Here is a 12126-nt window from a genome sequence, read left to right on the forward strand (position 1 = left end):
GTGAAGCTGCCGGCAGCCTTTGCCAGAGGCTGCAAATGACCTGCAGCACCGCGTTGTACTGTTCGATGCCACTTTGATAACAGATAAATGTAACCCTGAGATGGCAACTACTCCCTTCTGTGCATTTCACCTGAGTAATGCTTCCTAGCACAAATTCATCAACAGTAGTTAACAGCTGTAGCAGAAGGAAGCTGCATAAACTGGTAGCTTTGAAGAGGACTGGTTGCCTCGTTACTAGCCTTTCTTTGTTGCCACAAGCAGGGATACATTAAAGGTCTTAATATCACAAACACTTTCAGTACTAAAATATTTCAATAAATCTTACTGCTCTCTGACACAAATAAGGATGCTTGTCAGAGATGGAAACATTTTAGGAGATCAGATATGGTAAGGAATAATAGGTTTTCCTAATATGTGGTTGAGATCTCCCAGGTTTTTTTTTCCTTTTTTTAAAATTATTAACAGAAACCTGCAATGAAGTATTGGTAAAATTAATTAACTGTTAATTCAAATTGCTAAAGTACATATATTTTTTTTAATTGCCTTTTATAAGTAATTTGCTAGCAGCATCCTAGCTTGATAGCTAGTGAAAATGAATTTAAACTATGTGTCTAAATTGCCTAAACTGTGTGTTTAAATTGTCATATATAGGTAACAAACATTTTAGCCCTTCACTCCAGTATCTTTTGCCAATAACAATCCTGTCCACAATCATAACTGAGTGAAGTATGAGCCTCCAGCCAGCAATCCAGGCAGGATACAACAGCAGTGTAAATTTCATCTGGAAGTGGAAGGCTGTTTTGATTAATGAAGGCAAAAATCTGGGATATTAGACTTTAGTCTGAGACACCAATGGAAAACTTGCAGTTAAGAGCATTCCACCTCACTGGCTTGAGTCTCACAACTTAGCAGGTCCGATGTCCAGTACTGGAAAAGCAGTGAAAGATGACTTTATGGACATCTACAGACCTACACAGCTGTAGAAATTAATGCTGTTCTACTTCAAGTCTTCAAGTAAAAGTCTACTTAGCTGTAATTTTATTGTTTCAGGCAAATGTAACTGAATATATTGTATAAACGTTTCCATTTCTCCTTATCCGCACTGATCTGTACCATGCTCTAATTTTTGCTCTCGTTCTGATTATTTTAGAAATAAGGTTTACCAAGAACAGCAACAAGATGACATCTGTGCTCCAAAACGTCAAGGCAACAATGGCCTGGCGGAAACACCAGCTCCTAGCTGATTTTGATGAGAATGAGAGTCCTGTACCTGACAAATTCAAGAGAAGGGCTTCTTTGAGTTCTCTCAATACCTTCCGCATGTCTCTAAGAAATCGGGTACCATTAAAACAAGTAGACCTGAATTTTCATAAGACCCCAACCTGGGAAAGTCTGGAAGCACGACAGAATAGTCAAACTCTTCAGAGTATTAAAAGAAAAGCAAAAAACGCTTTTGGAACAGTGTCCCAGGTACTTTGCCATTGTGGATAGAGTTAAGCTTTTGCTTCAACTTCAGTACTAAGATTTCTGCACTCTGATGTATTCCCACTTGCACACTGTAATGGCAGTGGGGTTGGAACTTGAGGATTCTATAATTCTATTAATTACTACAATTTTTAATATTCTTGCTAGAGAAAAAACAATTTTGGATATGACAGAAGAGGGAGGAAGGTGAAAAGAAGAAATATTAATTTAGTTTCATTAAAACTTCTATTTTATTATTAAATAAATAATTTTCCCCTGCTGTGTTTCTTCATGTACGGCAGAGCAGCCTTCACAAGAAGGAAGGTAGGTAGAGACTGCCACTGCTTGCAAAGAATAGTTTCCAAGAAATGTGTAGTGCTTTGGGTTTATTTTTCTTTACGCCTTTTCCTGTACACATGCTATTTATTATGTTCTTAATTACAGTCACTCTAAATCTGGACTGACAAAAACTGCTAGATGGAACCAGGGTAGCGAAATCGAGCTTGCACCTCCCATTGGTGGAGAACCTGAGTTTAACTGCATCAATTATATGTTAGGGAGCTTGGCTCTTTCTTGCTTGAAAGAGCAGCATGAGCTCTGTTCCAAGGCCTGCTCAAGACCTTGACAAGTTCCAAGGACTAGGAGAGTAAATTACTTCTCCAATGCAAGTAGGTACAGAGGGTTGAGAAGCATTCATGTTAGACAAAACCTGATATGAGAATGAAAACTAGCGATTTAGCTTAAACATTCCCTGTCTTTCTGGTTCCAAACTGTAGGCTAATTGGTTTTATTTTTCCTTCAGAAAATACAGAAGTCTTGCCAAAGCCAAGTCCACTCAATGGTAACATTTCCAGCTAAATCCATCAGCAGAAGCTGTGCAACTAGATCTACGAAGAAAAGAAGTACTATACCTCAAACTCCTTGCCATAAGAAGAGTGTTACTCCACCAAACAGTTCCAAAGGCATGCCAAGATCCAGCAGAAGTGCCTTGCCTGGGCCAACAAGGGTGTCCGAACATAGAGAATGGAGGGGTTTCTCATCCTGGCTTGGTAAAGACACTGTCTTTCTTCGGAGATCAAGAAGAGCAGCAGCACTGAAGAGCCCTTATTCATCACCTGCTCCTGCCACAAGAAAGATGTAAGCCACACTCTCTTCTAAACCATACTCTTTTAAAAATCATTATTATGAAACTTATAACTTCATAACTATTAAGTTATGAAACTTAATTTTGTGCTATGACAAGAACTTATTACTGTGATTATCTTGTAAGGTGAAAGGCAAGATAGGAAGGTTGCTATCCCTACTCTTCTGTAGTTACAGGTTCCTTTATAGACAGGGACTGAACACTGCATAAAGCTGAAACATGAAACTTAATTTTGTGCTATGACAAGAACTTTCTAAAAATCACTCTCCTACTGGGTAAGTTTACACCGTGTTTCTCAGCACCAGTCCCCATCAGGCACTACAGACATATCTGAGTTCTTTGCTGATGCCTTTTTGGTAAAGAAAAATGCTTTCACTGCAGTTCCCTTCTACCTGGCTCTAACTTTTTCAAAGTTGGTATTTGTATTGCAGAGTTACCTCGGCTTATGCTGAGATCTTTATAGAGATTATAGAGATTCTTGCCTCAAGGATTTAACACAATTTAGACAAAGGGTTGTGAGCTAGGGAAATACATCATAATGCACACATAGGTTTTTGTTTTGGTCAGAGTCACATGAGAAATGTCAAAGCTAGAAGCTCAATCAAAACCTTGTGAATCTGAACAGTGTTTGAATTGGAAGACAGCTGTCTGTTAGATGTGAAGAGTTGGTCACTGGAATTAAGAGCATGACTGTACAGCCATAAACTCTGGGTAAAGTCTGGAGGTAACTATAGCTGCTGCTGCAGAGATAGAAGCTTAGGTAGTGTCACCTAGTCAGCCTGTTAAAATCTTGAGTAATGACGATTCTGTTTGCAGCGAGTTTGATTGCGAGTTGGAGCTGGTCTCCTCAGGGATTTGCAAATTGAAGCATATCTCCCAGGCATCCGATGAAGCCATTGTGCAGGAGGAGAGGTAAATACCACTAACTGTCCCTCAACTTTTAGCAGCAGGTTACCTTCCACTCAGACATTGCCAATTGAAGGCTAAGCAAACCCTGTAACTCAGGATGAGGAATAGTTGTAGAACTTTATCAGCTGTAATGTAGCAGAGCCTTTCTTTCTTCAAGATACCTGTGCAGATTAAATTTGCAGTTGGACTTGCAGCTTCTGAAAACTGTGAAATGCTCTCCTTCTCTTCAGGTTTCTTGCTGTGGAAGTCAGTTTTTCACAGCAAGAGCCTACCTTTACCTTGTAGAGAACAGTACCTCCCTGCCTCTCTCTAAAAGAGGTGCCAATCCAGGCTGGAGTGGAGTGGAAATCCCATTGTGCTGACACTCTAATTCTTGCCTGGATATTTATAAGAAAATCCTTTTATTAAGTAGCATTACATTAACAAATAGTCTATAACTCAAATTTAGAGGATGCAGAAGCCTCTTATACAACATTTTGGTTAATTCATGAGGTGGTAGGCTGCAGTGTTTGTGAAGGTTATGTCATTTGGAATTACATGTACTAAGACAGTAAAAACTAAAGGTCAGAAGTCTTGTCACAGGGCAATTCCCTAAACTTCTTCCTGTTTTTGAACACTTGCTGTCAAGCATTCAATAATTAAATGCCAAGCACCTAAAAATCTCTAGAGAGGGCTTAGCATTAAGTACTTCTGTCTACAAAGGTAAGGGCTTAAAATCCTACATAATTTTGAAATTCAAATGTTTACCAATGGGATAATTTATAGATAACCATAGGTGAAGTTTTATATTAAGTTAATGATCATATTCATTGAAAGTTCACTCAATCTCACTCCTAATATTCTCCCATCTGTTAGTGATATGACAGTTTCTCTCATTCGTAACTGAAGATAGTATCAACCAGGTAAAGTAGTTGTTCACTTACCTTGTATATATCTGCATGCATCTGTGGGGAGAAAACCTGCTGTTTCCAGAGAGAAAAGTTTATTAACTAGAACTACTCTAAAGTATTATTATGCAGAACCACAAGGTTCTTCCTTCATATTCATTGTAGCTACAGTGATCTGCTACAGGAGATCATTGTGCAGTTGTAAAACTTCACTTCTACACTGTGATTACTGAAACCTTGTGGGTTTGCAATGAACTCCAAGCTGGATATCTATACAAACAGCAGCTTTTCTCACTCCAGACTAGAAAACTACTGGTACTAATGTCTTTGTCACTCAATGTCAGTCATCATTGATTACTAATGAAGATCACTAAATATGACAGAACAAACCGCTACACTGAGCTAATTTTACAGCCTTTCTTTTCCATCTCTAGCATTGTCTTAGCAGTTAAGATAATTCCATCACAATAAACAGCAGTTAATACCTGGACTGCTGGCATTTTTAAACATAGCACTTGTACCTAAATGGAAAAGAACAGGAATTCTTTGCTCTAAGTTTCTAAACATCACTTCTAGTGTCAATTAATTTAATCACTACCAGGTAAATGCCTCTTACCTTCACTGAGACCTGTATTGTGAAATGAAGATCTTCACCCACCATGTTGGAACTGTTACTTTTGTTAGAGGAAGTTGCAGCCTGAATACTATGCCCTATTTTAGCAACAAAGATAGGTGTAAGAAGGTGATTGCTGTATTTCAGGAAAAATGAGAGCAGTTTCAAATGCTTGACTGAAACTTTACTCGTGTGTACTGCTTCCATTAAGCAATTTGGTCCAGTGCTCTTGCATGTGTAGATGCATACAATGTGCTCGGTCACTGGCTGGTTTGTAGGTTGCCTACTGGATTAATTGTGAAATAAACCTTTTTGGAGGTGCCCTTACAGTCTTGTATATGACTTTCTGTTCTTGTATCCAATTGCTGTGAGTTTTAGTGTTACAGCTCTTTTTTCAGTCTTTTCCATAATGAAACAAACCTTGATCTCAAACTGTTTCTAGTTGCTAGCTCCATGTGTTGTTAAAATGTTCCTTCATTTTAATTACTTAGATTGTATCTAAGAAACACTCCTGTTCTTAAAGTATTGCAGTACTTAATTTGTGTGCTGCTATGTATGCTCACTGAAGGTACAAAATATTTTCTTGCTCATGTTTAGAACTGTTATGCAGTGAAAGTGTACAGATCCAAGACTTCTTCCTTGCTCCCATCTAACAGTTCTCCAGCAATTTGTATGACAACCAGTTAATTAACTGCACTGACTTCATGCTGCTAATGGCAGTCTTGTTCTTCTGCAGGCAACACGCAATATCCAACTACTACTCTCTAATGGCAGAAAATGTTCAGTCTGCACGTCGATCTCAAAAACTTTCTCAAGCTAGCAGAAGGCAAGCAAAGAAAATCCATCAAGCCCTTGGTACTTAGAGACAGTTGTAACTATTGTTAGTTTCTGAGCATATGTAAAGGAGAGCTCTGGGTAGCACCTGAAAGAGTGCACTCTATACGTTGAACAAGCCATTACATTTTATAATCTTTCTTAACAAAGCAGCTCAGGACTTCGCTTCTTTTCAAGTGAACAGAAGAATCAAAATTGTACTAGAGTTTATTATCTCCTGCTGAGATAAGGGATAGTCTTGGATGTGACTTTGATGAGGCAGTAAGTACTTTCAAACTTGTGTTGAACTAACCAGTAGGAATGGCCAGAGCAAGGGCCACAGATGTACAAAAGGTGATCATAGTAACGTTTAGACTGGTATACAACTGACATGAATTTTAGTAGGAGTATTTTGTATACTAAAAATACTGGTCCCATTATTTTGAAAGTCTATCCTTTCTTTTCTGCATACAAACAAACCAAAAGTTGAGCATCATGTTTAACTGGAAGTTAATGTAACAGTAGTGGCTTGTTTGAGTTTTGACCACAACTGCTATTCCAAGGCAACAGGTCACTCACATCACAAGGGTGAAGCCACACTAGGACTCTTTAATTTATGGCCTCAAGGATTGCTATTAGATTTGCCTAACAAATCCTATAAGTAGTTGAATTCCAGACGAATGAGAGCAACTTTGTAATTTCTTGCTGCTGCTTTAAACAGCATCTTTGAGTAAAGTTAAACATTGCTTTTTTACTGCACGTATGTATTTTAGTTATACACAGAAACTGGTTACTATAATTAATGTAACCTCTTACAACTACTTTTATTAGCCAATACCACAGTGCAGGTATTTTATGGAGTATACTAAGCATCTAATACCTATATTTTGCTATTAATTTTTTTATAAAAAGTAACATTCATTTGACAAGCCTTTGCTGGTATGTGATTCGGTTTAGCTAAGTTTAGTCTTTAAAATTAAAGATTTCTCAAGCTTCTAGAATTCAACACCAGGGCTGTTTTCCAGAGTAGTAGCAGCTTTGCACATACTTCTAGGATTACACTCACTCTAAGATGAACCTTCAATTTTTAAGATGCACATGTAATTTAGTAAAACTGAAACTACTAAAATGCTAATGGTAGTAAGTATAAATATGGGAATAAATCATGTTAAATTCTGATTTAATACTGATTTTTCTTTTTTCTTGTCAGACTGTTTTAAAATATTGAAACAGTTAATGAGACCTGGAAACACTGAAAACAGCCGTGATGTCAAGGTTTAATGCTGGGTTTCCAGGCTTCCAGATGAATGGGAGCTTTAGCCTGTATTATTTCTTCACATAATTTTTGTCTGATTTAGTGCTTTGATTTTGTTTTGTGGGGTTTTTTTAACCAACTTTCTATATGGAAGAGTAGCCTGAAGTTATTATTTGCATGTACTGAATCTAATTCTATAAAGTTTTCACAAATATAGTGTCTCATTACTGAAGTATTTTCTTATGACTTTTCTAACAGCCTCTATTTATACTATTTCCACTGGTTACTAGGACATGTACAATGATGACCTAATATTTCCAACATCACTGGTAAGAATAATCAGTGACACTGTTTGCTTAAAGGCAAGGAAGGTTTTATTTAAGTGACTAATCTGTTATAAGATTTTAAAAACCAGCTCACATCAAAATCTATACCAGTTGTAGAAATCTTACTCCTTGTTTCATATTAAAAAATGTACAATAATTAATTTCTTAATCTTTACAAGGCAGCCATAAGAAATATAAACATTTGTCACTAGATAGACCCTTCTCACTGACAAACAATATTTAAAAGTATGCACACTTAATAAAACCATAGAGTGAAAGAACATGTACAATTTCAAGTTTCTTTGTATGAATTCAGTTTAAGTGGACTGTCCCCTCCCCACAAATAGAAAAATACATTATGCAGCAGGCTTGGGTTTCTGTGAGAGGACTGCCATTCTGGGCCCTACACCAGTCCTCCCAGAATAAACTTATCTGTAAAGTTTGCAATCTGTAAAATAGGTTTATAAGTTGTAATCTCTGGTATACCATCTCCCAGCACATCACAGTAAACCTGCCCGTCTTCCCCCTATAAGTTATATATATTATTACAAATTAAAAATGAACTGCCAAACTTGTTTCATGTTTCCCTGTCCCCCACACATCTATCCAGTTTCAAATGTAGCTTATTGAGAGAAATACAAATAGAGGGTAAACTGTAATCCCCTTACCTTGGGCTGCAACTGGAAAGAGGAAATACCAACACCTGACTTCAATTCCAGAGTCCATAGCTGCTCCAGGCCATTTCTTACTTCTGAAAAAAAAGAGCTTTTTTCATCCAGAAAAATGTGTTATTACCTCCATTTTTATGGGGGACTGAATTTAGTCTTTTGGAATCTATATTTACACTTCAGTGATTAAATACCATGGAAGTCAAATTACCTTCTTAAACTCACTATTTCTGCTGAATCTATGAACACAGACCATTGCTCTTAGAGAAGCTGAGGAGTGAGTTGGAAAGTTTTGTTTATGAGAATTCTATCCTGTGCCAGGCTCCAGATGAGGACAGGAAGTACCACTTTCTCCCCTGCATGCCTGAAATGAACAATTCAATGCAGAAATCTTGAGTTCAGATTGCACATTTTCAAGCTCTATGAAATCGCAGTGTACAATTTCTTCTCTACATTATTAAGCCAATGAGCTTATTTCAAAGGTGCCCATACTCAAATAATCTAGTACATTTATGATGTACTCACCTTTCTGTGGCTTAGATGCAATAGGGGGAAAAAAAACCTGGGGAAAACCCTATTTGTTCAGTACCAATTGTTGCACATATCAATTTTAAAAACTGAAAATACCTACCAGTTTCAGGTATTATTAAACACACTTATAAACAGCTTTTTAGCAAATTTTAGACATGAAACAGCCAGTACCCTCTGATGGCATCAGCTCACGACAGAAAGAAGGAAAAAAAAAAGAAAAATCTTTTTTCCCTAATTTAGTCTGTGAAGTATACAATGACACTAAAATCTCAGTACTGGGCATTTGCTTACATACACACATTACTAGTGCCCTGGCCTAAAGCCTGCAATGTATAAATAGGACAACTTGTTCACTAATAATGGCAAACACCAGCCATTTTGCAGAATGCTAGATTTCTCAGATGAAGTGGTTTTGTTCTGCTTATTTTAATAGCAGATTGTGTGTAGTTTTCTTCTGTAGTTTACTGCTAGTTCCACTTTTACAGAAGCAATGAAAATTTTAACTGTTTAGAAGTGATTTCCCTTGGTACTAGAGGAACAGGTGAAGTAACCTGTAAGAATTAGGACTATTTTCATGTAAACACATCAAAATAGCAGCTTTCATGAACCCAAAAGAACAAGAATTATCAATGCCACTGATTTTTACAACCAACAAAATTTTATGCTGAATAGATATAAACCATGCCACAAAACTAAACAGGAGTACTTTTGTCAAGCAAGAATAAGATCCAAGAGCACTAGTGTATGCAAACACTTTAAAATTTAAAATCAGTTATTAAAAACAAACCAGTTTGGTTCAACAACACTATTCAGGTCTGTGGAACATTGTGCACTCTATCTTTTTCAAACTCACCTAACTAGACAACAAAATGAATAAACAGCCATTGGGGTTTTTTGTTTGGTATTTTTTTAAAGTATATTGGATATAGGTTTGCTGTGAAAACAAAACCAAAACTTCAGTTAAGGTGTCTTTTTTTTTTTTTCAATACTTTAGAACTGGATCTGTATCAACAGGGCAGAGAAGTAAATGCTACTGAATGAATGAATGAATGAATGAATGAATGAATGAATGAATGAATGAATGAATGGGGCTACTTTGCACTGACTTGTATGCTGCCTTAACAGTTGTGTTATATAGTTTGACTTATGCTTCTTCCATTCAGCAGGTTAAAAGAATGTGCTTTTCTGTAACAGACTAGAGGCACTAAAGGTGCTGAAACTCCTGACAGGTCTACCTGTGTTCCTTGGGCACCCACTTTTCCATCTGATTTCTCTGTCTCTTTCTCTTCTGTGTATGCTTTAACACTTCCATAGCCTATAAAGTCTAAGTGCTGACGGCACAGAGATTGCAGCAGTGAGGACCTGGAATCAGAGAAGACAACTGTAGGATTAAGCTTATCCTCAACAAGTGGCCTGCTTAGGAGGACTGACAATCCTTCTGAGAGCACAAGTAAAACTGAAATCCAGTTGCAAACTGAATTCCCATGAACCACTACATGCAGTTTCAGGTGGACAAAGTGTATAACTAAAATTCTGACCATAAGGAAATGGTTTAAGAGAAAACATGACTGAAAAATGATGTTATAAAAGTAGTGGTTCATCAGACAAACCTCAGGGGTCACCTCAAGCAAAGCTGAGGAAAACAAACAAACAACTAGTGGTTCAACATGCCTGAGTTCCCCAGCCATTGTTACAGAATATTTGTTGAACTGCCAGTCTACTTGTGAGATGTCTAAAACATACTTTCAGCTCCAACATAAGTTGTTTTACCATTTACTGGCAACTGGCTAGTGCTACCAAAACAAATGCATCTGGCATCTGATGTTTCAGAAGGTTGGCTCCCAACTAACATGAAGCTTTGCTCTCCAAGCTAATGCCTGTATCATCATTTGCCAAAGTTCTCAGCTGGAGGCATGTGATCAGGAGATAAACCATCCCATCCCTGAGCAATAGATAGTATTGGAATTACGCAAAGGCCACATGAGCTCTCTTATATTGTAGAAAATTAAGTTAGGGAAGATATTTTCAGTTGATTTCAATGTCATGGGTAGAAACTTTGAAATTGTTACCACTCTAAATCATGCACACACACACACTTGCATTTGTTTTACTGCTATTAGCTCATAATATTCTTAAGAAAAGCCAACACAGTGACTACTGTAAAGGTGACCCAGTTATTAACAGAAATACACAAAATCAGAGTTTTCATGACATGGTACCCAACAAAATGACTTTGTGTTTGCAAGAGTAAAAGACAGACCTTAACAACCTAGGAGATTTCTCTAACCCTGTGCTCAGATGCTACTTTCTTTAATACAGTTAGAATTATGCACAGATCCTTCTTTTGAAAGGAAGCAGACCTTTCTACTACAGCAACTTAAAGCATTGACTTTGGAGGCTCTTGGATGGTAGAGGTAGACAGTTAAAGCAACATTAGCTCTGAACTTTGCAGCAGGAACAGTGCTTACTGTCAGGAGACATGCTACACAACACCTAGTGCTTAAAAATAACTTTGCAATCAATCAACGCTGCTTTTAGGCCCCTCAGCACATTTAAAATTTGCCTAGTGAGTTCTTCTCTCACAAGCCTTGGATTCCCATGCCTATTTTAAACTAATGAACAGGAGCATGCTAACAGTGAACTGACTGGGGGGAGATGGAGACCAGTGTACCTGTGCAATCTCCTCCTAGCTGCTGAGGACAGGAGAAGAAATGGACAATATGATTAGAACTGAGACACACAGTGGGACCAAAGAGAACACAGAATAACTCCTTCCAGTTTGTGGATTAAAGAACTAGGTGGGATACTGCTGGGAAAGCATTTGTAAACCTGAAGACGGCCTCAATGTAGTTTGTGGCTATCTTTAACCTAGCTTTTGTAGCTGGCTGACTTGGCAACAGAGCATAAAAGCCCAGGCACCTGCAATGTAGTTACCTGCTCTACTGTTTGTGTGAGTTATCAAACTTTTAATACCTTTCTTAAATCTTTAGCAACTATTACCCTTTCCCTTAAAGGAAGCATTATTAAAAAAAAAAAAAGTGCCAGAGATTTTTCAGGAAGTTTGAAATAGATAACTGAAAATCTTGCCAACTAATGTCTAAAAAAATAAAGACCTCCATTTGTAAGAGACTTTTCTGCCTTTTAAGGCAAAAGCCACATTACTAATCCCTTTAAAAAGCGCACTGAAACTTTTAGGTGAGTAGGGAATATAGACATAGGCTTACTTCTGCATTGTCTTAATAGTTTTCAGTTGTATTTCTTGTTCACTTTCCATGTCAACTTTCGAAATCATTAACCAATAGAGTTGTTGAAAGACTGTTTTTGGTCTAGCTACAGACATGGAACACCTGAAAGCAAGGAGGGGAAAGAAGGGAAGGGCACAACACTCTCTCCACTCCAACTCCCTGAAATTAAAACTAAACACATCTGCATAAGAATTTATTCAAGCTTTCTGAGTGTCAGTAGTCTGGTTTTAACTTTTAAAGAAAAGGGGCTTTATGTGCACTTGTAGCTTAA

The 12126-nt window shown here is 37.5% G+C and overlaps 1 protein-coding gene across 1 annotated transcript; it reads left to right on the plus strand.

Moving 5' to 3' along the window:
* The first annotated feature begins 1179 nt into the window (after positions 1-1179).
* FAM64A (family with sequence similarity 64, member A) lies at positions 1180-5880 on the plus strand. Its single transcript, XM_010003798.1, has 4 exons — positions 1180-1470; positions 2267-2601; positions 3425-3520; positions 5754-5880. The coding sequence occupies exons 1-4, from the start codon at positions 1180-1182 to the stop codon at positions 5878-5880; spliced, it is 849 nt and encodes a 282-aa protein (XP_010002100.1).
* The last annotated feature ends 6246 nt before the right edge of the window (positions 5881-12126 follow it).

The sequence above is a fragment of the Chaetura pelagica genome, unplaced genomic scaffold (genome assembly GCF_000747805.2).
Source record: "Chaetura pelagica isolate M959 unplaced genomic scaffold, ChaPel_1.0 scaffold638, whole genome shotgun sequence".
Classification (NCBI taxonomy): domain Eukaryota; kingdom Metazoa; phylum Chordata; class Aves; order Apodiformes; family Apodidae; genus Chaetura; species Chaetura pelagica.

Coding starts and splice junctions, on each gene's coding strand:
- FAM64A (XM_010003798.1), top strand. CDS start 1,180: ATGACATCTGTGCTCCAAAACGTCAAGGCAACAATGGCCTGGCGGAAA. Junction 1,471..2,266: donor CTTTTGGAACAGTGTCCCAG/GTACTTTGCCAT, acceptor TTTTTCCTTCAG/AAAATACAGAAGTCTTGCCA. Junction 2,602..3,424: donor GCTCCTGCCACAAGAAAGAT/GTAAGCCACACT, acceptor TTCTGTTTGCAG/CGAGTTTGATTGCGAGTTGG.